General features: G+C 48.5%; 1 protein-coding gene across 1 annotated transcript in view; it reads left to right on the top strand.

Moving 5' to 3' along the window:
* LOC119455318 (collagen alpha-1(I) chain) overlaps nt 1–24,636 on the top strand; it is a 694,093-nt gene that overhangs the window by 366,286 nt on the left and 303,171 nt on the right. The window contains exon 18 of the mRNA XM_037716715.2: nt 10,833–10,931. Coding sequence (XP_037572643.2) covers nt 10,833–10,931 — 99 coding nt within the window. The remainder of the gene's footprint in view (nt 1–10,832; nt 10,932–24,636) is intronic.

Consider the following 24,636-nt stretch of genomic DNA (forward strand, 5'->3'; position numbering starts at 1 on the left):
TAATTTTATGGCTTGCATTTCCATTCTATATATCACCGACGTTACTGTAACTGGCCTGTACGAGCTCGTCTTATCCTTATCTCCTTTGCCTTTGTAGATGAGATTCATCTTGCTTTCACGCCATCCAACGGGAATATTCTTTGTTCTAATTATTATTATTATTATTATTTAGAAATACTGCCAATCCCATAAGGGATTATTGCAGGTAGGGCACAAGGTCAAACAATAAACATAATGAAGTCATAGTAGTAATGTAGAAAAATACAAAATACAAACACAAAATCTCAGTATAACAAATATAGTAGGTAGCAACATCAAACTGAGAAGTATAAAGAGGGGTAATATGTATATCTATACAGTCCAGCAGTATTTTACAAAGGCGTTTACAACCTTAAGAAGAGGGTTAGCAATTCACTAGTAACAACAGAGAAGAAGGTGTGCAACAGTTACATTTCATAACTGATAGTCTAGCAAGTAATTTTCAAGAAGTGACAAAAAATGTGTATTTGACAAGCTATTGGTGATATTGGAAGGTAAACCATTCCACTGCCTTATGGCTAGCGGAAAAAAAGAGTATTTAAAACAGTCAGTTTTAAAACGATATTCCTGTTGGGTGTACGAATGCTTAAGCCTTGTTATTCTAGTGTTTGCGATGGTAACGTACTTGGAGCTGTTAACATTTACCTTGTTATGAATTATCTGGTGCAGTAACTTCAATCGAGCTAGTGTCGCTTGGTTTTGGATTGTGAGTATTCCGGCAGTTTTTAGCAGAGCACTCGGAGAATCGGTAAGTCGATATTTATTGAAGATGAATCCAATTGCTTTTCTTTGTACTCCCTCTAGCATATTAATTAATTTGTTAGTCGATGGAAACCAAGCTAAGATAGCGTATTCTAAGGTTGACCTGATAAGTGTATTATAAGCTAGTAATTTAGTTTCTCGTGGGGCTTGACGTCGGCTTAGGCTTAGGGCCGTTGAAGTAATATGATTAACATGAGAGATCCATCTAAGGTCAGACGTTAGTGTTACACCGAGATACTTGTGCTCTGTGACTGCTGTTAAGGGGGCGTCGTTTATGGTGTAAGGGAACTCCTGTACATGGTGTTTTCTTGTTATTCGCAAATGAACTGATTTTTTAGCATTAAGTGTCATTTGCCACTTTGTACACCACGCATAGACTGATTTTAGAGCATTGTTTAGGATTACATGGTCATCTGGTGAAGTAATTTCTTTATACAGTATACAGTCGTCAGCAAAGAGTCTTATGTTGACCTGAATGTCAGAGGGCAAGTCGTTAATATAAACTAGAAATAATGCAGGTGCTAATACGGTGCCTTGGGGCACACCAGAGGTAACCTGAGTTAGCTTAGAATTTGTATGGTTAATCTGTACGAATTGTGTCCGGTTAGTTAAGTAGTCCTTTATCCAATCGCTAATGGGACACTTTCCGAAAGTGTGCTCAAATTTTAACATTAGTTTCTGATGTGAAACGCGATCGAATGCTTTTGAAAAATCAAGGAAGATAAGGACTGTTTGGTTTTGATTGTCTATGCCTCTGGAGACATCATGTATTAATTCGACTAGTTGAGTGACTGTGGATGAACCCTGACAGAAACCATGCTGAACCGGAGTTAAAATGTGGTTTTGATCGAGTTAAGCGTTTATGTGCTTAAGGATGATGTGCTCAAGTAGTTTACACACGGTACTTGTGAGAGAGATTGGCCGAAAGTTAGAGGGCTCAAGAGGGCTCATTTTTATTCCCTGACTTGTGTACAGGGATAATTTTAGCGGTCTTCCAGTCATTTGGTAGAGTGCCTGTGGATAAAGACTTATAGATTAGGGTTAAAAAGTGTAGTTCAGACAACAGATCCAGCAACAACAGAGAGGCCTGAGAGATCAATCACTTGCTCTATGGCATTAGTCAGCAGTGCCTTGCTTTTTGGACCGAGGTTTTTGATTAGCTGTATTGGGATTTCATCGGGTCCTGCTGCCTTGTTGTTAGGGACATTTTCTGCTGCCTTTTTCCAATAAAAGCTTTCTATGCTAAATTTTCATCTCTCAGGCCTCTCTGTTGTTGCTGGATCTGTTGTCTGAACTACGCTTTTTCTCGTGCCGAAGTTATGCCTGATAACGTCTGTGATGTACCGCAGCGCATCATCGCCTTCATAGATGTTACCGTCTTCATCCCTTATAGCCGTTTGCGAGTTTCTAGTTGGAGCTCGGAGTGCTTTTATATGGTTCCAGAATCTTTTTGGGGCGCCTTTGTCTCTTTTGTGAATGTTATGCACCCAACGTTCACTTGCGATTTAATTTTCTCTTGCACGAGCTCACTCGCAACCCTTTTCTTTTCTCGGTATGTATTCAATCTAAGGAGCACCTCTTCTTCTTGTAATCCCAAATTTTTGGCTTCTCGATGAACCCCAGATGCCTCTTTACGCTCTTCTATAGCTTGTTTAATTTCCTTGTTCCACCACTTACGTGGTTTCCTCTTTCCAATCCAACAATTGTTTTGCCGTGTCCGCCTTATTTCATGCTGCATAACCTCCACCAGTCCTTATATTCCCAGACTGCTGTAGGAAAAGGCTGAATTTTCTTCTCTATGTTGTTTGCGATCTCTGTTATTTGCTCGTCATTCATTTTTAAAAACTCTGAGGCTATTGGTTCATGTTCTGCGCTGGTATCTCGCCCAAACTTTAATGCTAAACGTCTATGATCGCTTCCCAGGCTATTTTTTCCATTTCCGTCTATTATCATTTGGTCTAGTTGTTCGTAGACCATTTCTGAGACTAAGGCGTGCACCCTGTGCACCGCAGCGCCGCTAGCGGTCTCCATGCAAACCAGAGCTACGTAGGGACAACGGAAGACGAGGGACAAGGCTCGGCTCTCAGGTGCTTCACCCCTAAAAGCTCCGCTGTTAAAACTGGTGTTGCGTCGCTGACGTCACGCGGTGGCTGCGGTGGCGGCGGCGGCGGTTGTGGCGACAGTCGACTGCAAAACGAGAGAGACGGCGATGGAAGACGCTCGCCCGGGGCCTAGCGGATTGCGTGGTAGGCCTTTGAAGTAGGTTACGGCCGTGGAGGCTCGCCAAGCAAGAAACGAAGTGCGACGTGCGAAGCAGCGGGAGTAAAGTGTTCGACCACGAGTGCTGCTTTCCCCTGCTTAGAGGATGCAACGTAAAGCCAAACAGAAACGTCGTTGGTGCGAGTCTGACCCCGCTGTACGAGCGCGCGAAACCGCAGCTAAGCGCCGAAAATGAGCCGAAGAAGCCGAACTGCGGAAACAGCAGCGTGACGATGCGAGGCGGCCCATTTTCAAGTATGCAGCAGGCTTTTGCCTTCTCGTGTTACATGAGTGTAACATGCTGCCGAACGTTTTACAGTGAAGCTGTTTATGCGGACCCTGTGCTGCCGTTGTCGGGCTTCGCTAAAAAGCGGTCACGTGACCTAGCGGGAGATTAAAGGAAAGGAAGAGCTCAACATGGGCAAGGGGTTGGGTGACCAACCTATGGCGGTGTAGGAAAAAAGTAGGTCAACTGAGGAGTGGGGTGTGAGAGCAGTTCGCGTTAGCGTTGGTTGTATATACGGAGCTTTGGATTAGTGGTTCCGCACATTCCACCCCAGCTACAACCCTGGGAAGACCACGAGTAGTGCGTGGTCTGCCCAGGGTTGCCTACCGAAGCTGCCTACCGAAGCTGCCTACCGAAGTAGCCGACGACGCTGCCAAGCGAGTGTAGGCTCGTGAATGGGCTCGACGCTTGCTCTCATTACTGGCGTGCAAAAAATGGTCAGCGCAACGTGCACGCGAAAAAGAAAACACGGCAAAACACAGAGAGAAACCTCACACGAAAACACACGCGCACACAGACACACACACGCACACACAAACACACACACACTGAGACCAAATATGTAGCAGCACCAATGAGGCAACGAGCAGAGCTGATGCCAACGCCGTCCTCGTCTCCTCGCGTTCGCGCCGAACGCGCGTGGTGTCCGTGACTGTAGCCGATGTCTCTGGCGGCAGCTCGCCAGGTTTCGACCATAGAATTGGACAGTTGTCGAGTAGCGTCAGAAGTCGCTGTCTCTTCTGGCCTCGCAACGTTTCAATGTAATATAAGTTGCTGGTACTGCGTGTTTACTTGTATTCACGCAATTGCATCACGTGAAACACATGCACATGTAACACTCGTAACACTCGGTGTAACTAACACAACTTGGCTCTTCGACCATCTTCACGGAGTGCATGGGGCGGTGATTTTTTTTTCAAGATGAACTCCCTAAAATGCTTACAAACAGCCCTCGACAATTTTCGCAAATAATAAACCATCAAGAGGCGCACATGATCAGCACATGACGAAGTGGTCAGCCAAATTGAGTGTGCTAACCTTTCTAACGCAACCATTTCTCCGTATTTAAAATGAGGCTTCATCTCCAAACATTCCTACATCTACTAATAAAACTGCGCGTATGTCACCATGGCTCATGTCACGGCGTATGTCACCACGGCGCGTATGTAACCAATTATATACTCAGCAGACGGCATCACATCGATCATTGATAACATTAAATTTACATCGCCCGTCCCCAGGTGTGGATGATATTTACTGCAAACTTTAAAAATATAAACATGTCCTTTGCTGCGTACCTAACTTTGTTGTTGTAGCAGTAAATCTCAACATGCATCATACCATCTGACTGAAAAGTCGGCAAGGTCGTCCCAGTCTTCAAATCAAGCAACAAAGACACCCCATTATATTACCGTCTTATTTCACTAACCAGAGTCCCTTGCAATATCATGGAACACCTCATATGCTCGCATATCACGAATTTCTTAGACTTAATCTGTCTTTTTCACCAATGTTTCCACCTTTGGTTTCGCAAAGGGTACTGCTAAATGCAGTTGGCCATCTTCCTTCGTGACCTTCATGTTAACCTTGACTGCTTCCGTATTCCCAGATTTCGCAAACGCATTTGACACCGTTCCTCATAAGCGTTTTTTTTTTCTAAAATTATCTCTATTAAACGTACACCCCATTGTAATAAAGTGGATAGCATCATTCTGGGCTAACCGTTCTCAGTTTGTCTTCGTTTATAACCATTATTCTAACAATAATACCGTCAGGCGTCCGGCAGTGGTCCATGCTAGGACCGCTTCTTTTTTATTGCGATAGCAATTATATGGACACTTCAACCGGATTTCTGCCGTCGGCGTGGCCGTCGTCGTCGCCGTGAGGTTCCCTATAGATAAAATCTGCGCCGCGCGCCGTATGCCCGAGCGGAAGCGTGCGGGGACGCGCGCTATCACGGATAGCGAACGCACTCATCTCCCACGCGCAAGCAAGGAAGCAGGAAGCCAGCGCCGGAGGGAGTGGGGGGGGGGGGGGGGACAACCACGCTCGTCGCTCGTCCACACCGTCTCTTATCTCCACACGGCTCTGACCTTTATGCGCCGTGCATTCGCCGCTCAGTTTCCGTTGCAGCGATAGACCGCCCGTACCTTCGCCCGCTGCGGCGTATGCTTGCTGCCAGCGTTTTGACAGTCGTTGTCTGCAGTCATTCAGTGTGATCTATTCGTGTTTGTTTGTACGCGCTCACACCACGCTTGTTCATTCAGTTTGTAATATTCGGGCCACATTTTCCAACGCACGCTACACATGCAATGCTTACCGGATCGGCAGTGCAGCGCTACAGGTGTGTCCCTTCGCACGCGCTGCCCACGGGAAGCGCTTCTCATCAACACCACCGTTTCACACGCGCCTTCTCGTGGTCATCGAGTCTCTCTTCATGTCGGTCTACTTACGCCGCAGCACACCTGCTTACTTAATCAGCTCATGTTTACTACAATTCATATTGCTACCAAAGCCGCTCACCTTACTTCGTATGACATTGCTGTGTTGCTATCGCATTCATTGCTTCGCCCTTAGGGCGAAACTGTGACATTATTTAATTGATATTATTGATGTACCAGTGCATGTATCATGTAACATTTCTATGCTTGCGAATGATTCTGTAATCTACCGCACCGTTGCCAACACATCCACCCAGAACGACCTTAACAAAGCACATGAATGGCGCAAACATTCTTGTACTTTGTGGCGCAACCATTCGCAACCATTCTTGTACTCGCAACCATTCTTGTAATAAGAATGGCGCAACCATTCATAAATCCTAACAAATCTGAACTTCCATCCTTCTCTCGCTGCTAAAACCGCCTCGGATTTACCTATTCAATCGCTAATGTTGGAAAACAATCAGTTCAATCATTCCAATACCTCGGTGTGACACTCTGTCTTGTGATCTGTCCTGGCGTTTGCACACTCCTAACATCATTTCAGCTGCTTGGGATTTCACTTGGGATTTCAGTCACTAGGGTTTCTTAGGCCACATCCGCGTCATCATCCGCAAAATGCTTTGACTTACAAATCATTTGTAGGATCGAAACTTGAGTATGCATCTCCAATCTGGCACCCGCAACCAACTTACATCATAAATCCACTCGAGTCAATACGAAGTCTTGCTACTAGGTTTATTCATTCTCTATATTCATATGATATGAGCATTGCATCATTGAAAGCGGCATTAGGTTTGTCAACGCTTGCTTTCTGCCGGTAGGCTGCCACCCTCTCTCTTCCGTTTATTTTTCTACAGTTCCCTAATCATCTACCGTACTTCACGGCCCCTTCATACTCGTACATATCTCATCGCACAGGCCATCTGCTTTAAGTTTCACGCGCACGAGCCCGGACCACCATTTATGAAGCATCGTTTTTTTTATTCGAGCAGCGAAAGACTGGAACGGCCTGCCACCCGCCATTAGAGATTTTGCCGAAGCTATTTTCGCCCATGTTTCAAATTTATTATCCACCTTATGCGCGCGTGTCACCCTGCAATGGGGCCTTTAAGGTAAACAAAGTTTTGGGTGCCACTAAAATCAAGTGGCACCCAAAGCACAACGATAGCAGAGAGCGCAGTTGGCGATCGTCGAAAATCTGATTAGCGGGTAAAGTGCGTTGGCTTTTATACATCACCCGTCGAAGGCTCCAGCGTAATAGCTGGTGCTTGCATACTTTCCAGAAAATACCACACTATTTGTGCCGGGCATATAATCTCATCACACATGGTTCCGAGAGAAGACACACAACAGATAAGGTCAACGATTACATTAGACTAAATTCCTAATCATGCAAGCCCGTCTTGCACTGAGCGATGACATGGCTGAGCGATGTCAGCGTATTTAACAGCGAAGCTGTTTAAGCCAGCCATAATTTGTGGTGCGTAGCAAGAAACTGCCAAGAAAGAAAAGAACCTTTCTTGCCGAGGCGGGAATCGAGCCCGCGTGCCTCCGGTCCCAAAGCGAGCGTCGTAACCACTAGGCTATACAGCCACGCCTGCAGAGCATGCATTTATGCGAACCATATCGTTGCGTTCGAGCGTCTTCGTCTTCATCCACAGCTGGCGCATTCGTACACTCGTGCTCTGCGAGGTGAAGAGGTTTTGCGCGCTATGAGAGCGAGAGAGAGATGAATTCACGGAGCGGGTTTCCTGGAACGCGGTGTCGGCATTGGAACGCGGTGTCGGTGTTGCAAGCTGTGCTATGCAACGCGCAGTGACGGCCATAACTTCGAGACTCGCGAAAAGAAATTATCATCATCATGAGTAATAAGATGAAAAGTTCGCGCACACTTCCCGAAAATGCTGGGCTATCGCTGGAAAATATCGCTGGACAAAGAGTTCCACTGGCTTTTTGTACGCGAAAGAATGAGTTTCTGAATAGACAGGTGCTCCACTGGCTTTTTGTACGCGAAAGAATTAGTTTCTGAATAGACAGGTGCGGGACTTGTACGAGAGAAGATAGTGCGCGTGACGATTACATAGAGTGCACATCTTGAACGGTTCAGCACACGTGTGGCCATGAATATTGAAAGATCTATGACAAATCGAATGACATTATTTTAACCTAGCCACCTTCCTTCGCAATGTCAACTTAGGAATGCTATTTCGGAGCTTCATAGGAGAAGCTGACTTGGTTATTTTATACTTATAAAAGAGAAATTAACCACACACCGTTGAACAGTTTAAAGTCCTTGTATGTCTTTCTTGTAGAAAGGGTCCCATACGACACTGGCATACTCCAGATTTAGTAAAGCATAAGACTTGTATGCGAAGACTTTTACAGCAGCAAGCGTCAACCTCGACTTGTGCTTAAGAAAGCCTAGACTGGAAGAGGCTGATGAGCCTATGTTTGTTATGTGCTTTGACCATAAGTGTCGTTGGAAATGTGATATCTAAGTACTTATGTTCAAGTACTTCCCTAACAGGCTATCACAGTAGAGTAAAAGAAAATGATAAGTTTCTTTTTCTTCGACACACAAAGCAGCACTGCTTTTTCAGAGTTCAACGTCATAGACAATGATGTGCACCATTCACTTAAACCTGCAAGGCGGCTGTGATTTAAACTTAATTGATCAGTGCACTTCTCTGAAAAGTAAACAGTCATCAGCGAATAAGCGGATACGGAAGTCAGAATTAATAGCTGTTGCTATTGCATTAGTCTACATAAAAAATAAATAATGGGGCCAAAAACCTTCCCTGAGTAACACCGGATGAAACTGGTAACGAGTTGGAAGAACAGCCATGTGCTGCAACAAACTGTGCGATAAATAACATTTTATCTAATTAGTTGCAGGTAGCCCAAACCATCTAGTTTCTTTCAGAATTTGCTGTGTGGCTACGCAGTCGAAAGCTTTTCTTAAATCGAGAAAAATTAGATCAATCTGACCACCCGCGTCGAGAACTAAGGCAATTTCATGAACAGCAGACACCAGCACTGTGACTGCTGACAAATGTTTGCGCAATCCATGTTGAAACTCGGATTTGCAGCAAGGTGAAGCTAAAGAAAGTGGTTGATTATTTTCTTAGATCAATCGGTCTCCTTTCTTGTGGATTGCAAAAACTCGAGCCAGCAGCCAGTCAGACGGTAAGGCTCGTGCTTTCAAAGAAGAACGAAAGATAACTGTGAGAATGGAAGAGAAGGGCTCAGCGTAGTGCCGCATGAAAGCATTAGACGTGTTATCAGGGCTGCCCGACGAATTCATGTTTACTTTCTGGAGGGGCGATCACACAACCTATTTGGAAATAAAGCTGTCCTAAAAAACGCTTGTAGAATCCGAAGACACAGACGCCGTGTCATTTTCAACAGGCGAGAAGACAGAATGAAAGTACCTGCTCACTGCAATCTCATAAGAACCCGTTAGTTCATTTTCGTTAAGACTGATTTCTTCTAACTTCCAATCTATTCGTGCCCATGTAACGCCAGAACTTATCGGGACTTGTTGGGCAAACTCACTGTGAAATATTTGGCACAGCTCAGAGCGGTTGAAATGCAGTCCCCCGATAAAGGATAAATAAGGACGCGTGTCAATATAATTTATCCGGAGCGCTTTTTATACATTGGAGCATTTGCCATGTCCTAATGGTGTCTATATTTATTTATTTATTTCAATATACTGCAGACCTTGGCGGTCCAAGCAGGAGTGGTACAACAGAATACACTCGAGTATTGCATACAGCATGGTCACACAGACAGGCATAAATATATAAAGGGAACAAAACACTCACGACATTGTTAAGACAAAGGAACAAAAGGTAATATAGACAAGAATTAACAGCTGGATTTCTCTTTTCCAGAAACAAATACCACATGAGTTTTATCATTCATACAAATTCTAAATCCTGAATGTGATCAGTAAATGATTGCACGGTCTCACAGTTGACAGCACTTTCCGGTAATCGATTCCAATAAGAAATAGAGGAGGGAAAAACAGAGTATTTATGGGCATTGTTGTGACTAATCGGTTACCATGATTTCATTGTATTCAACGCAGGGCACAAGATCATTTTTGCAACACTGTTTTCTATCACGAGCTGCTTCGCTCACTACCATCCTAGTTACTGTACTATACATACCAAAGTGATTATGCATGGTCAAAAAGGCATATGATGGCGACCGCAAGCATGCCACTGTGACTGCCTAGCTGTAGTCCTGGGGTCTCGTTTTTTTACCTCGATTTAATATGAATTTTGATCACGAGGAATGCGCTACTTAGTTTCTCTTTTGTGATTGCGCAACGTCACTTGTCCGTTTTCTGTGAATTATAAGCAGTACACGATATGTATCACAACCACAGTACAATATGATGCCTATTTGAAGAACAGAAAATGCGTGGCGCGTACTAGTTTACACTCAAAAAGACACAAGTATGCTTTCTCTCGTAGAAGTCATGTAAACTTTGTAATTCCGAGACAATTTATCAAGTACACAATTGTGATAGTTGACAGTTTAAATCATTCCTATGTAGTTTTTACTTTGGATCTGTGCATACAATTGGCTGTCATCGCGAGAAACCAGTCTGTGTTACGTGTTATCGCAAAATCCACCTCCTTTACACATAGTTTTTTTTTTTTTTCATACGTACTCTCTTAGAGGAACGAAATTGAAAATTCCACAAGGTCTTGTTGCTCTAGGTTCTAATTGACAATGGTTATTTAACAGGGTTGTAATAGAAGGGAAATGATCTAATATATGGTTAGAGTATCAATAAAAGCCGTAGAAAAATACAAGTGCGCACTATTTGGGATCACTAACAATTTCCATTTTGATTGTAGTATCACGCCATTGTGAAGTCTCCTCCTAAAGCTTACATGTTTATTCGCTGAAAAGGTTCCTATGGCTAATTTATTCAAAGCAATTTTATTGTACGCATATTATTGCATTATATACCATTTGTGCTCGTGTGTATTTGTTTAGACAAGCGCCCCGTCTTCCATTTTCAGGGTGACGCAGGCGGCCCAGGATCCAAGGGAAGCCAGGGGTTCCAGGGACCACGTGGCGAGCCAGGCAAGCCGGGCGTCCCTGGAGAGAACGGGGTGCCGGTGAGTGCGCCATAGCCAAACTTGGCTGCTCATCTTCCAGGTGGACATTGACCGCGTGTTGCATTTATTGCCTAAAGTTCGACGCGATTAATAGGCGATACGTGAGTAGTGCATGCTATCGAGGCAGTTTCGGCAAACTTGGGTGGCTGGTACTTTTCTCATTTACTTATTAGCAGCCTTCAAGTAGTGCCCTAGCCACCGACGCATGCATCTGGTTGTTAGGGGATATGACGAAAATCTGAGAGTGTGCCGCGGGTGGTGCCCCCTCGCAGAGGGCATGCGGTGCGTCACTTCTAGCGAGCGGCTGCCGTCTCCTCCTTCCTGCGACTTGCGCACTAAAAAGGCCTCGTCTACAGAATCATCCTGCCCAAGCAGCCACCCACTTTTGCGAGCTCTTTCAGAGCTTTGTTTATCAAGCGCGATATTTTGCACCTGCCAAGGTGCAAAATAAGAACTTCACTATCCAAGTTCTTCACACTGCCAAGAACTTCACTATCCGAAACTTTGCGTTTTGTGTGGTCAAATGGGTAATTGCAGTTAGTTTATTACTACTAAAAACCTTCTTGGAGTAGGATAGAATGCTGGGAGGGTTAGTTCAAGTCTAGGCGGTACATCTTGCGCGACGTGGAAGCAAAGTCGTTGTAGGAGGGAGGTTTCTGTCCTACTCGCTCCTACTAATAGTTTCTATGTGTTAGTACCACCCCATATTAGCCGTACCACTCTTAATATGTATCCCATAAAACCTTATCTGTAGTGGTCAACCGCAAATACTCCTTAACATGACACGTCTGTAGTTAATCAAGCCTCCCAATGCATAAAAAAGGAGGTTTATGCAGAATAAAGCTTAGCCCGACTCAATGGGCTGCTGCTATTGCGCGTTTTCCGAAGAATGAGAAGACGTCGTGATATTGGTCACAACACAACAGGATATGCGACCAATGCAATTGCTCAGCCAACACGTTAGCGCCGATTACTTAGCGAGCGCCGACGTTCGATGGTCGCCGCTGCTTCCTCCAATTTCCGTGCGAAATGCCACGGACTGGTTTGCACGTGCTTGATCGAGATGTTGTTTCGGCTGCTGCTGCCAAAAAAGCAGCATATTTTTGACGGTAGCCTTTAAACTGCGGGCAATGCCTCCGCCCAAGCACCATATAGTGATGTGGATTACAGTTCCCAACACGATAATAAGTGCGATTGCTCAGCCGTCACGTTAGCGCCGATTAGTTAGCGAGCGCCGTCTCTCGATGATCGCCGCTGCTTTCTTCAATTTCCGTGCGAAATGCCGTGGACTGGTTTGCACGTGCTTTATCGAGCTGCTGTTGCGGCTGCTGCTGCCAAATAAAAGGTGCGGAGTTTTGACGATAGCCTTGATACTCCCATCTGGGCCTCTGCAGTGACTCGCCCTCAGGTGCGGGCCAGGCTTCAGAGGGCGGCAACCATGACGGCGTCTTATTACGAAAAGAAGGCCTCAGTGTGTCTACTGAAAAGTTCCCATTGGTTGGCTTTATGCGCAAACAATTGTCATTGTATTCCGTTTCGGTCAACGGTCAAGCTGTGTACTATTCACAGACGCATCGCTTTCTGGGTGTCATCATAAACCGCAACCTCTCGTGTACCCCTCACAGCGTCTATCTGAAGAACAAGTTATTTGCTAATGCTCAGGTCTTCAAATTTCTCTGCGGGAAAAACTGGGGTAGACCAGTCCATTCTATGCTGCAGCTGTACAGGGTACTGTTCCTGCGACTTCTCCGTTACAGTCTGCCAGTTTTGTCAAATACATGCAAGACGAACATTCGCGCTGTGGAGAGTATATAAGGTCAAGTTCTACACACGTGTGTAGGGCTGCCTCGGTGCGCCTCAACCACAGCAAGAATAGCCATCGCGAGAGACCATACGATCCAGACACACGTAGCTGTCGACTCCCTCAGCGCGCACATTCGTCATCTGTCAAGGTTCCCCGACCATCACCTAGCTTCCCTACCAGCCGAGAGACCTAAAGCGACCTTTTCAAAAGTGATTAGCGCCAATCAAGAGTGTATACCGTCATCTTATACACCGGTGGCGAAGCCTTCATCTCCCCTGTGGAAACTGCGACAGCCTCAAGTGAATATTACTATTCCAGGAGTCACTAAGAAGGCCAATCATCCATCGCCGGCTCTGAAGCAACTGGCGCTCCTATTACTGCACCAGACATATCATCACTGCATACATATATATACCGCCGGTTCAACCGCAACTACAAGCTCAACTGCCGCATTCGTCGTTCCAGCCAAGCAGGTTGCAGTTAAATTCAAATTGTCACATTTGACTACATCTACGTCGGCAGAACTTGCAGCCCTCCATGCAGCTGTGACCTAAGTCACCGAAGAGCCGGCACAGAAATGGGTCATATGTTGTGATTGTGAGGAAACCCTTCACAGTATCAAGTCTGTCTTACATCACAGAACTTACGAGCAGAGGGTATCCGACATCAGGGAAGTACGCCACCATGCTCTGGAAACGGGGCACAGTATAGACTTCAAGTGGATTCCTGCTCAATGTGGCATTGTCGGCAACGACATTGCTGACATTGCCTGGTCTGCCCACGAAGACACCCAGACACGTTAAATACCTTTGGCGAGGACGGACACTGCCAAGAACTTCATCATCTTTCACGCAAAAAGTCACAAGGTTTCTGGAGTTCAGGCGCGTTCAATTGCCGATTGTATAAATTGGACCACTTGCTACGGCTACAAATGCCATCTAGCCTTTCCCGTGGCGAAACAACCTTGCTGTGCCGCATGTGGCTGGGAGTGGCGTTCACGAACGCTTACTCATATCGTATGGGAATGGCCGAGAGCCCAATGTGCGAATCCTGTTGGTGCGATGGAACCATCGAGCACCTATTGTGTACCTGTCCTCGCTACGACGTACAACGCCTCTCTCTCAGGACAACTTTATACCGACTGGACTCGAGACTGTCCTCTGAGTCAAAGATACTCGGACCGTGTCTACACCCGTCACTGGCACAAAAAGCGATTCGTGCATTAGTACAGTACTTGAAGAGCACCGGTTTAAGAGACCGCTTATAGTGTCCCTGTACATCGTCCCACGTGTACTCAGTACTCACTCTCTCCCTGTTTTCCTGTTTCTGTGCCCCCTTTTTCTTACCCCTAGCGTAGGGTAGCAAACTGGACGCTCGTCTGGTTGACATCCTTACCTTTCCTCTCCTTGCTCTCTATCCTCGATATGCCCGGCCATGACTCCGCGCAAGCACCGTGTAGTGATGTCGGTTACAGTTCCGAACAGGATAATATTAAGTGCGCTTGCTCAGCCGACACGTTAGCGCCGATTAGTTACCGAGTGCCGTCGTTCGATTATCGCGGCGGCTTTCTTCAATTTCCGTGCGAAATGCCGTGCACGTGCTCTAGCCAGTCTTTGGTACAGCAGCCATGAGACCGGTTTTCCGACATGGTCCTCGTTCAAGACTTCTTTAGTGGCGGTGTTTGGTCGCCCTGCATGCGGTGCGCAAGCTGCGAGCGGAATCGCTTTTGCGAGAACGTGCAGAGCAGCCGGTTGAATCATTTACCAGCTACATTGAAGATGTTCTGAACTTGTGCAAAAAAGTACGCGACGATATCGGAATCTGACAAAACAAGAAATGTCACGAAAGGGATCGACGTTGATGCGCTTAACATGGTACTTGCGAAAAATCCTCCGTCCGTGACTGACATCGTCACTCTATGCCAAAGCTACGAGGAGCTACGAAGGCAGCGCTCGTTTACCGCCCTTCATCGCTCGATGAACACATTGCTGGTTTGGGCGCCGTCTCCGACCAGTCAGCACTGCTTACAGAAATGAAACTGTTCGTTCGGGAGGCAGTTGCACACGAGCTCCCCTTGATAACATTCGCTCTTCCGCCGCATGTGTAGCAGCCCGCAACGAATGGTTACGCCCACGCTTCGCCACGTCATCGAGCAGAAAATCGCCGAGGTCTTGCCAGACCAGCATCAACATCTTCCTGCGGCCGCGCCACTAAGCTACGCTGACGTCGTCGCGGCGCCCCACCAGGTCCCGACGGTGCACCACTCAGCTACGCTAGCTATGTCGACTTCACGGCTAGACGTCGACCGCCGCCCGCCATGCAGCGGTATCTGCAGCCATCCTGTACAACGCGACCTCTTGCATGAATGGGACCCGCCCCAGCGAACCAGTGGCATACTTCCGACAACCAGCCCGTATGCTTTGCGTGCGGCTATGCCGGTCACGTCACTCGTTATTGTAATTGCGTTCAGCTGCCCAGCGCCACATCAGCCATGAGAAACCAGTTCTACCATCCATAGTACGACTCCCCTTCGGATATGTCACCGACATTGCGTCCGACACCGACTGTTCGCCGTTCACCGTGTCCACGCCATCGCTCAGTGTCGCCGATATGACCCCGTCCCGTAACTCGGGACGGGGGAAACTGATCGTCGCAGCCCAAGAGGCAAGGGCTCCAGCGCCGTTAAAACGTGAAAGTCCTTAACGCGCTCATTCAAACGTGATCAAAGTGTTTGTTGAAGGTGTTCGCGCATCTGCACTCATGGACAAAGGAGCCGCCGTATGTGTTATGGACGCTAAGCTTTGCCGCCTACTTCGGACAGTCACGACACCCTCCTCTGGACGGTCCCTCCGCACTGTCAGTGCTCAGCATATCCACCCCTTAGCGACTTGCATGCACTGCTCGTGTTGTTATTGACGACGTTCTATACGCCATAGAATCGATCACCCTCACCTCGTGTTCTCAGGACGTTATCCTCGGCTGGGATTTCCTCTCGCGCCACAATGCCGTTATTCATTGCGCAAGGGCCGAAATGGAACTCTCGCCGCTGTTATATTTACCGCTCACTGACGATACTTCGTTGTCGAGGAAGCTACTTGTCCAAGACGACACCCACGTTCCTCCCAACACGTCAACGGTCGTGCCCATGTACTGCAGCGGCCTCTCCGATGCTGTTGCACTACTGTCTCCATCTGACCGCTTCCTCACCAGGACAGGCCTGCTGCTAGCTTTTGCGACAGTGGACATCGAACGGGGTACAGCATCATTTTAGTTTGCAACCCGTTTCCATACTCTGTGATGCTGCTCCGAGGGGAATGTCTCGGCCATGTACAAGCGATCGAAGACTTGCACGTTATAGACGTCCCCTGATGACCATTGCTGTGCTAGTTCCAGTGCGCTCACCGCTATTTCTACCTGTGAGGAAGCGTCCAGTGATGTGTTTGATTGTTCTACTGCCAACGACCTTACACCGGTCCAGAGATCTCAACTTTTGTGCCTCTTAGAAGAATTTCGCTCTTCTTTCGATGTAGGGCAATCTTCCCTACACAGTACAGTCTTTCCTCGACCGGACAGACCTAGACTGGCTCGAAACCGCCATTGCGGCAACGCCCGTATCGTGTATCTCCTGCAGAGCGTCGTGTAATCAACGAACAAGTGGACGACATGCTTCGCCGCGAGGTGATAGGACCTTCCAACAGTCCATGGGCATCCCCTGTCGTCCTCGTTACGAAGAAATATGGTTCTGTGCGGTTCTGTGTCGACTACCGGCGCCTTAACAAGATCACACACAAGGACGTTTACATTCTCCCGTGCATAGACGACGCCATTGACAGTCTACAAGGTGCAGAATTCTTTTCACCTTTAGAGCTGCACTCAGGGTATTGGCAAGCACCCATGGCAGACGCCGATCGGGCAAAGACGTGTCTTTTGTAGCACCCGACGGCTTATACGAATTTAACGTGCGCACACATAACGAGGCAGCGCTAAAAACACGGGTGAAGAAAGGGATGTACACAGGATGGGCGCCAGCTTCTAGCTGTATTTTCAGAACAGGAAAGTGAGCCTATATAAATATACTTCAGGTCAACACGTCCTATATAACTCTGATAAAGAGTTTCCATGATAGCCCTATACGAGAGCCACCCCCGTAAGCTTGTCTACCAAATGAATCGCGTCAATAATATGCACGGATACGCAAATAAATGTAACGCATTACGCTGAAACGCTGGGCCCTTTCACTAACAAAGCGTCCCCCCGTCTGACCTATGCCTACTCTTCCACAGGATAGGGGGATATTGTAAACACCTGAAGCACAATCTGTGAAGCGTTTGGCGTGCTGTTTGTTACACACACTGCGCCTTTCTTTGTGCATCATTGCGCGCACTTTATCCACTTGCATGGAGCGTTAAAAACCGTTTTACCCCAAACGGGTTGGCAACTTTTTATTGCGATGGCAATTATATGGACACTTCAACGGGATTTCTGCCGTCGCCATCGCCGTGAGGTTCCGTATAGATTCCAAGGGCGATAAAATCGTCGCCGCGCGCCGTATGCGCAAGTAAAAGCGCGTGGGGGACGCGCGCTATCACGGAGAGCCAACGCACGGCTAAAAGTAAACACGATTGTCGCCCAAAAGGCCGTGGAGGTATGGAGGGGAGGGAGGCGGGGCGACGCTGTGCTACGGCACCAAATGCTTATCTTGCAACCCAGCGCAAGGAGAACTGGCAACGCAATCTCCCACGCGAAAGCAAAAAAAAATGTCACAGTTTCGCCCTAAGGGCGAAGCAATGAATGCGATAACAACACAGCAATGTCATACGAAGTAAGGTGAGCGGCTTTGGTAGCAATATGAATTGTAGTAAACATGAGCTGATTAAGTAAGCAGGTGTGCTGCGGCGTAAGTAGACCGACATGAAGAGTGACTCGATGACCACGAGAAGGCGCGTGTGAAACGCTGGTGTTGATGAGAAGCGCTTCCCGTGGACAGCGCGTGCGAAGGGACACACCTGTAGTGCTGCACTGCCGATCTGGGCAGCTTTGCATGTGTAGCGTGCGTTGTAAAATGTGGCCCGACTATTACTAACTGAATGAACAAGCGTGGTGTGAGCGTGCACAAACAAACATGAATAGATCACACTGAATGACTGGAGACAACGACTGTCAAAACGCTGGCAGCGAGCGCATACGCCGCCGCGGGCGAAGGTATGTGCGGTCTATAGCTTCAACGGAAACTGAGCGGCGAATGCACGGCGCATAAAGGTCAGAGCCGTGTGGAGATAAGAGACGGTGCGGGCGAGCGAGCGACGAGCGCGGTTGTTGGCAGAGTAAAAGTGCGCCTCCCCCCCTCCCTCCCCACGCTCCCTCCGGCGCTGGCTTCCTGCTTCCTTGCTTGCGCGTGGGAGATGAGTGCCTTCGCTATCCGTGATAGCGCGCGTCCCCGCACGCTTCCGCTCGGGCATACGGCGCGCGGCGCAGATTTTATCTATAGGGAACCTCACGGCGACGACGACGGCAGAAATCCGATTGAAGTGTCCATATAATTGCTATCGCAATAAAAAGCGGGGAGGCAGCGCGGGAGGGACGGGGGCAGCAGCTTATACTGTGCCAACAAATACGCTTGCACTGGCTGTGGTGGCCGTCGCCCGCACCGTCTCTTTATCTCCACCACGGCCGGGCTCGACTGGCGCGCACTCGCTTCTTAAGGGGCAGATATACTGCGACGTAGCGTGCGCGCGCGCGCGCGGCACGGCGACGTTACGTCGGCTGAAGCGTGCACCACCCTCTACAGTCCGACGGCTCCTGACCGCCGACGTGACCGGCGGCTCCTGACGCGCTTGGACGTCGTCCGGCTCCGAATAGAGCCGCCTGCATTTCGCGCCGACCGCGCCGAACACGTCAGCACCGAGCGCCCTCTCTCGTCGTTGCAGCTACTCACCGCCAGTACAAAATGGCCGCTTCACAGGAAAACGCGCGCGAAATCCGCACTACAGTGCCTAGAATATATATTCTAGGCACTGTATCCGCACGAAACGAGGGAGACACTCCACAGGCACAGGTCCGAGTGGCGAATGGAATTGTTTCGCGGGTTCACGAGAGATGGCGCGACGTTCTGCGAATTAACTGCGCATGCGCTTCTCCAGCTGCGGCCGCTGCGCCACGTCGGAAGTGGTTGCACTGTAGAGAGCCGGACTTGCGCCTGGCGCGGTGTCGCCGACGTGACGTATCCGACCGCAACCGCCGCCCGCCCGCGCGCCGAGAACGTCGGAGTATAACAGAGCCTTTAAGAAGCGAGCGAGCGCGCGCGCCAGTCGAGCCCGGCCGTGTCTCCACACTGCTCTGACCTTTATGCGCTGTCCATTCGCCGCTCAGTTTCCGTTGAAGCGATAGACCGCACGATTCTTCGCCCGCTGCAGCGGCCGCGCCAGCGTTTTGACAGTCGTTGTCTGCGATCATTCAGTGTGATCTATTCATGTTTGCTTGTGCGCGATGACACCACGCTTGTCAATTCAGTTAGAAAGCGAATGTGTCCAAGTTTATGCGGCCGATAAAACTACTCTACTATCCCTACTCCGAATAGCTCTCTACCAATTTGCTATCGCAATTGATGCTTCGCCTGTCGGGTGAAACTGCGACAATTTTTTATTTAACATTGTGTGAAACACGGTGAATCTAGGGCATTACATGAAGTGGTTTTTTTCGCAGCTCCAAGCTGCAAGAACGTAAAAGTAGAGGTGAAGGGTAGCTAGCATTATTAAGGTGCTTAATCTGCTCTACAAGGCGTTCATCTACCTTATGCGGGCACGATTTTTCCAGTACGGAGCGACAACAAAGCATCACGATGGCCCTTTTTGTAATCTTCGAATGAGCGCTTCTATACGGTAACAGAGCCTTTCTTGTTCTTGGTCTGTACATCCAGCACACATGTCCAGGATTAAAATACAGCTGCAAATCAAGGAATTTCAGGCTGCTGTTCACTAGCTTCTCATGAGTGAAGTTGAGACCCCCAGAAGCTCGGGAAAGTTTGTCGATTATAACTAAAACATTATAGTCAAAATTGTTAATGTTAGAGGCATGAACGAACATTAAGTAATCACCTACGTTTCTAAGTACACGCCACACACGTAGGTGCGAAAGCGATGCGTCAAGCCGACGGTCAACAGAAGCAAGGTAATTGTCACCGAGCACTGGGGCAACCAACGACCCTATACATATTCCTTTCTTTTGAACACAGTATTGCTCGTCATGGCTTATAGCAGTGAAGTTCAAGTAGAAGTCCAAAATCTCTGAAATGTTCGGTACTCACATCTGCATCATTCAGTTCGGTACTCACATTCGTTCATCGTTCGGTACTCACATTCGCAACTTCTCCCCTGTGTTCAATGTACTCGTTCACAGCACAGTAGACTCTTCACCTCTAGTATACCCTTCACAGGAGCCCCCTTCACCTCTACCTTTAAGTTCATGTGGGCGTGTATCGCAGAGCCTGAAAGGCAATGACAAAAAAAAAAGTTGTCGCAGTTTCACCTGAAAGGCGAAGCATCAATTGCAATAGCAAATTTGTAGAGAGCTATACGGAGTAATGATATTAGCTTTATCAGCTGTATAAACTTGGACATGCAGCAGCACCGGCAACACGCAGAACTGTTGTCGACGCCGTGGGCGTTTTGCCCGCGTTCGCTCAAAATGCGTGCGGCGTTGGTGACTGTTGCCGGAGCCTCTGATATAAATAGGCACTTGGTGCCGCAGCTAAACGTCGCCTCCCTTCCCTCCCCCTCCCCCCCTCCCCCACGGCCTTTCGTGCGTCGGCAGAAGGCGCGTTTGCTCTACATATTTGGTGATTGTAAAGGAGGAAAGAGACGCCTACTTCTGCAGCCCTTAAGGGAGCACGGCGCTGAACGCGCGTTGGTTCTCCGCCGTGCGTTCACTCCCCGTGAAAGCGCGCGCCCCTCGCGCCCTTTCACTCGCACATACAGCGTTCGGCGGCGCGCGGCGACGATTTCATCTCCATTGACGTCATACGGAACCTCACGGCGACGGCGACGACGACGGCGACGCCGACGGCAGAAATCTGCTTTTGAGTGTCCATATAATTGCTATCGCAATAAAACAAAGCAGCTTGCAGCTGAGAACAAGCCACTTCATGTAAAGCCCTACATTCACCGTGTTTCACACAATGTTAAGAAAGTTAGCAATCAGTTTGGGGTTAGAACGGCATTTACCACTCCATGCAAGTTGCCTAAAGTGCACGCAATGATGCACAATGAAAGGCGCAGTGTGTGTAATAAACAACACGCCAAGCGCTTCACAGATTGTGCTTCAGGTGTTTAGAATATCCCCCTGTGCTATGGAAGAGTACACATAGGGCCGACGGGACGCTGTGTTAATGAAAGTACCCGAGAGCACAGCTTGGCTTTACGCGCAGCAAAAGTTGTGGCCACCTCGATATTCATTGCAGGCGCTGTCGTGGTTGCAAGCCAATTTTCGAAGAAACAGTCTTCCTGTCCAGATCGAAGGACAAACTGGAAAGAGAGGTCATTGAAGCTGAATTTATCGCTAAGAATATGACAAATGCGTAAGCATGCCTTCTGTGAATTTACTTGTAGAGGAGCTGCAATTTTTAAATGGTTTGGTTTAGTGGACACACATTGTGTCGTTGTATCAAACCTTCATGTTTGTTTTCGAGCCTAACGCGTTAGATTTGTTTGCGTATCCGCGCATATGAATGACGCGATTCATTTGGTAGACAAGCTTAAGGGGGTGGGTCTCTGATAGGGCTAACATGGAGACTATTTATCAGATTTATATGGGACGTGTTGTCCTGATGTGTATTCATATAGGCTCACTTTCCTGTTCTGAAAATACAGTTGTAAGCTTTCGCCCGTCCTCTGTGCATCCTTTTCTTCATCTGTGTTATTTAGCGCTGCCTCGTTATGTGTTATAGAATACACCATCTAGCCCAAAAAAGAGCTTTACTTAACGTTAGGCATTTTTGACTTTGTAATGCGCCCGCAACTTTTGAGTGCATGATGATCACAGTTCTGCGCGGCTTGAAGTGGCACACATGGCTGTGCTATTTTTACGACGTTGGGTGTGTTACAATTCTGGCCAGTATCGGAGACTGTCTACGTAGACAGCTAAGGAGACAGCCGAGACAGCTTTGAGGCCACGTAATGGAACGCGTTTGGAGCCGTCTGGATGACGTATCGAATAGACGCGTCTACGTCGAGATGCAACCTCGCGGCGACAAGAAAAAGTTGAAAAAAGCACGCATTATTTGTTTATTTTAAGTCTTTGCGCCTGCGAAGCTATAAAAAAAAACACGATGTCACTTACATTAATGGCGTAGGAAAGCACGTCTACGTTTTCTTGTGCGCAGACGACCTTTCCATACATCCTGTTCAGCCGCCATCTTGTTTGGACAAAAGAGTAGCCTGCATCGTTTCTGGCTTCGATGCTGTCATCGCGAAACTGTCTACTTTGACGCCTTCTTGAGAATTGGAACGAGACTTAAAATGGCCGCTGTCCAATTAGCGGTCTACTTTGCCGTCTTAGGCGAGTATTAGAACACAGCCGTTGTTGTTTTTCCGCCGGACTTTACAACACACCTTCAACGCCTCCGCTGTGTTTTGACGTGCCTAACAAACGCTGGACTACAACTAAACCTAAAGTGCCGACTTGCAGCTCGGCAGCTCACAATCCTCGGTTACGTCGTATCCAAGGATGAGATACTCCCCGATTCAGCCAAACTTCGGGCCGTTGTCGAATTCCCTAAGCCTACTGCCGTCAAAGAATTGCGTAGTTTCATAGGTCTGTGTTCTTACTTCAGACGCTTTATTTGCAATTTCGCCACCGCCATATCACCCCTGAAGAAGCTGCTCATAAGCAACGGGCCCCTCACTTCGTGGTCATCCCAGTGCGACGAGGCCTTAAGAAATCTCCGTCATCTGCTAACGCCTCCGCCAATTTGGTGCCACTACGACCCGACAGCTCCTACTGAGGTGCACACAGATGCCTGTGGCGTAGGCCTCGCCGCTGTTCTTGCCGAACGCAAACAATGGATTCCTGAATACGTCGCTTATGCAAGTCGTACGCTAACGAAAGGTGACACAAATTACCCTGTGACAAAAAAAAAGAATCCTTGCCCATCATCTTGGCTCTTACTAACTTCCGGTCTTATATATGACAGCCCATTTGACGTAGTCGCGGACCGCCATGCACTACGTTGGCTGTCGTCGTTGAAAGATCCCTCGGGCCATCTTGCTCGATGGGCACTTCACCTGTAGGACTACAATATCTGCGTGCTGTACTGCAGCGGACGCCAGCATTCTGACACCGACGCCCTCTCGCGCTCTCCCTTGCCTGCCTATGCCTGCCCCTCACTATCCCAGTTTATTGTTTTGTAACGAGAGCTACATTGGCCGTATTCTTGCCGTTGCGCCGTGTTCGGTGGCCGCACCGCGAGCTGAGCCGTTGCCTAACAACCGCCGCAGCTGACAGCGCCGCTCGCCACGCTATCTGGCATGACATCCGAGGAGGAGCCCGTGAAACCGCGAGCTGAGCCGTTGCCTAGCAACCACCAGCGTTCCATCGTATATATAAATGGGGCGGCTCGGTGGGATTTATCGGCAGATATGGAAAGTCAGTCGGAGAGACTGAAAGAAGCCAGGCTTCGTAGTCGGAACAAATCCAAGAGGAGGCAGGGATCCCTGGAGACGGAGGAAGAAGGAGCTGCACGCCTCGAGAAGCGTCGTAAGTACGAAGCGGCCAGGCGAGTGCATTCAGATAAGGATGGTTCGTTTTCTAGTTTGGCATCTTGTGCCAGGGCCGCGGATCAAGGACGAAATGAAACACCAAGCTAAGCAATAACATTAAGCGTACCTCTCGCTACGCTCAGCCAGGCATAACTGAGTTAAGCCACAGCCAATTTTGTTCGCTCGACCTTAACACCGTCGCTTCTGAGCAGCGCAAGGACCATTGGATTGCCTCCCAAAGACTTGCTTTCTGTTTCGTCGGCACAATCAAGCACTCACACGTTGCGTCGCCAAGCATGTCATTTTGCCATTCGCGACAACCTGCTTCACGGAATGCAATTATAACCCCGACAGGCGCCAGTGGTTGCTAGTGGTACCTAGCAGTCTGCGTTCCGGAGTATGCGCAGCTTTTCACGTTGATCCACACTGTGTGCACTACCGAATTTTTAAGACTTACGAGCGCCTTCAGAAGCAGTATTCCTGGTGAGGGATGTATAGTTACGTTCACAAGTTCGTTCGCTCTTCTCCCGATTGCCAGCGCCGGAAATCTTCACCCCGCCTCTCGCCAGCTGGTCTGTAACCTTTACCTTGCCCTATCCGGCCATTCGGACGCGTCGGCATTGATTTGCAAGGGCCCCTTCCCTTGACATCGGCAGGAAATCGCTGGGTCATTGCGGCAGCTTACCAGCTATATTGTGAGATGTCGACCGATGCGATGTCTTTATGCCAGAGTAGCCGCCCGAGACAGAGCCGCCCGAAGCACCACACGAGCCGAAGGTGACGAGTCGTATGTACAAATGACGACGATGATATTGTTACAGGGAAAGGAAAGAATGATTCTGATGGCAAGTCAAGTGGTTGAAGGCGGCCAGCAGGTAGTGTGGTCGGCTTTTTTCGTCGTTGACAAAGGTCACACGCAGCGATATAACGGCAGACGTCACGGTAAAGACGAGGCCAAAAAAAGCGCCGACGGACGCGGTCGTAAGTCCGTGACACGCCAAGGTGACCGGCAGTCGGCGCATCATGAAGCTGGACGAAAACAGTCCGGCGCAGATGCGAAGGGACAACTAAGAGTCGGTCAGGGCCGTCAGGGCGCTTGTTCCAGCGGTACAATATGCCATCGTGGAGTTCAAACATTCGAAGGGAAGGG

Source organism: Dermacentor silvarum, chromosome 6 (genome assembly GCF_013339745.2).
Source record: "Dermacentor silvarum isolate Dsil-2018 chromosome 6, BIME_Dsil_1.4, whole genome shotgun sequence".
Classification (NCBI taxonomy): Eukaryota; Metazoa; Arthropoda; class Arachnida; order Ixodida; family Ixodidae; genus Dermacentor; species Dermacentor silvarum.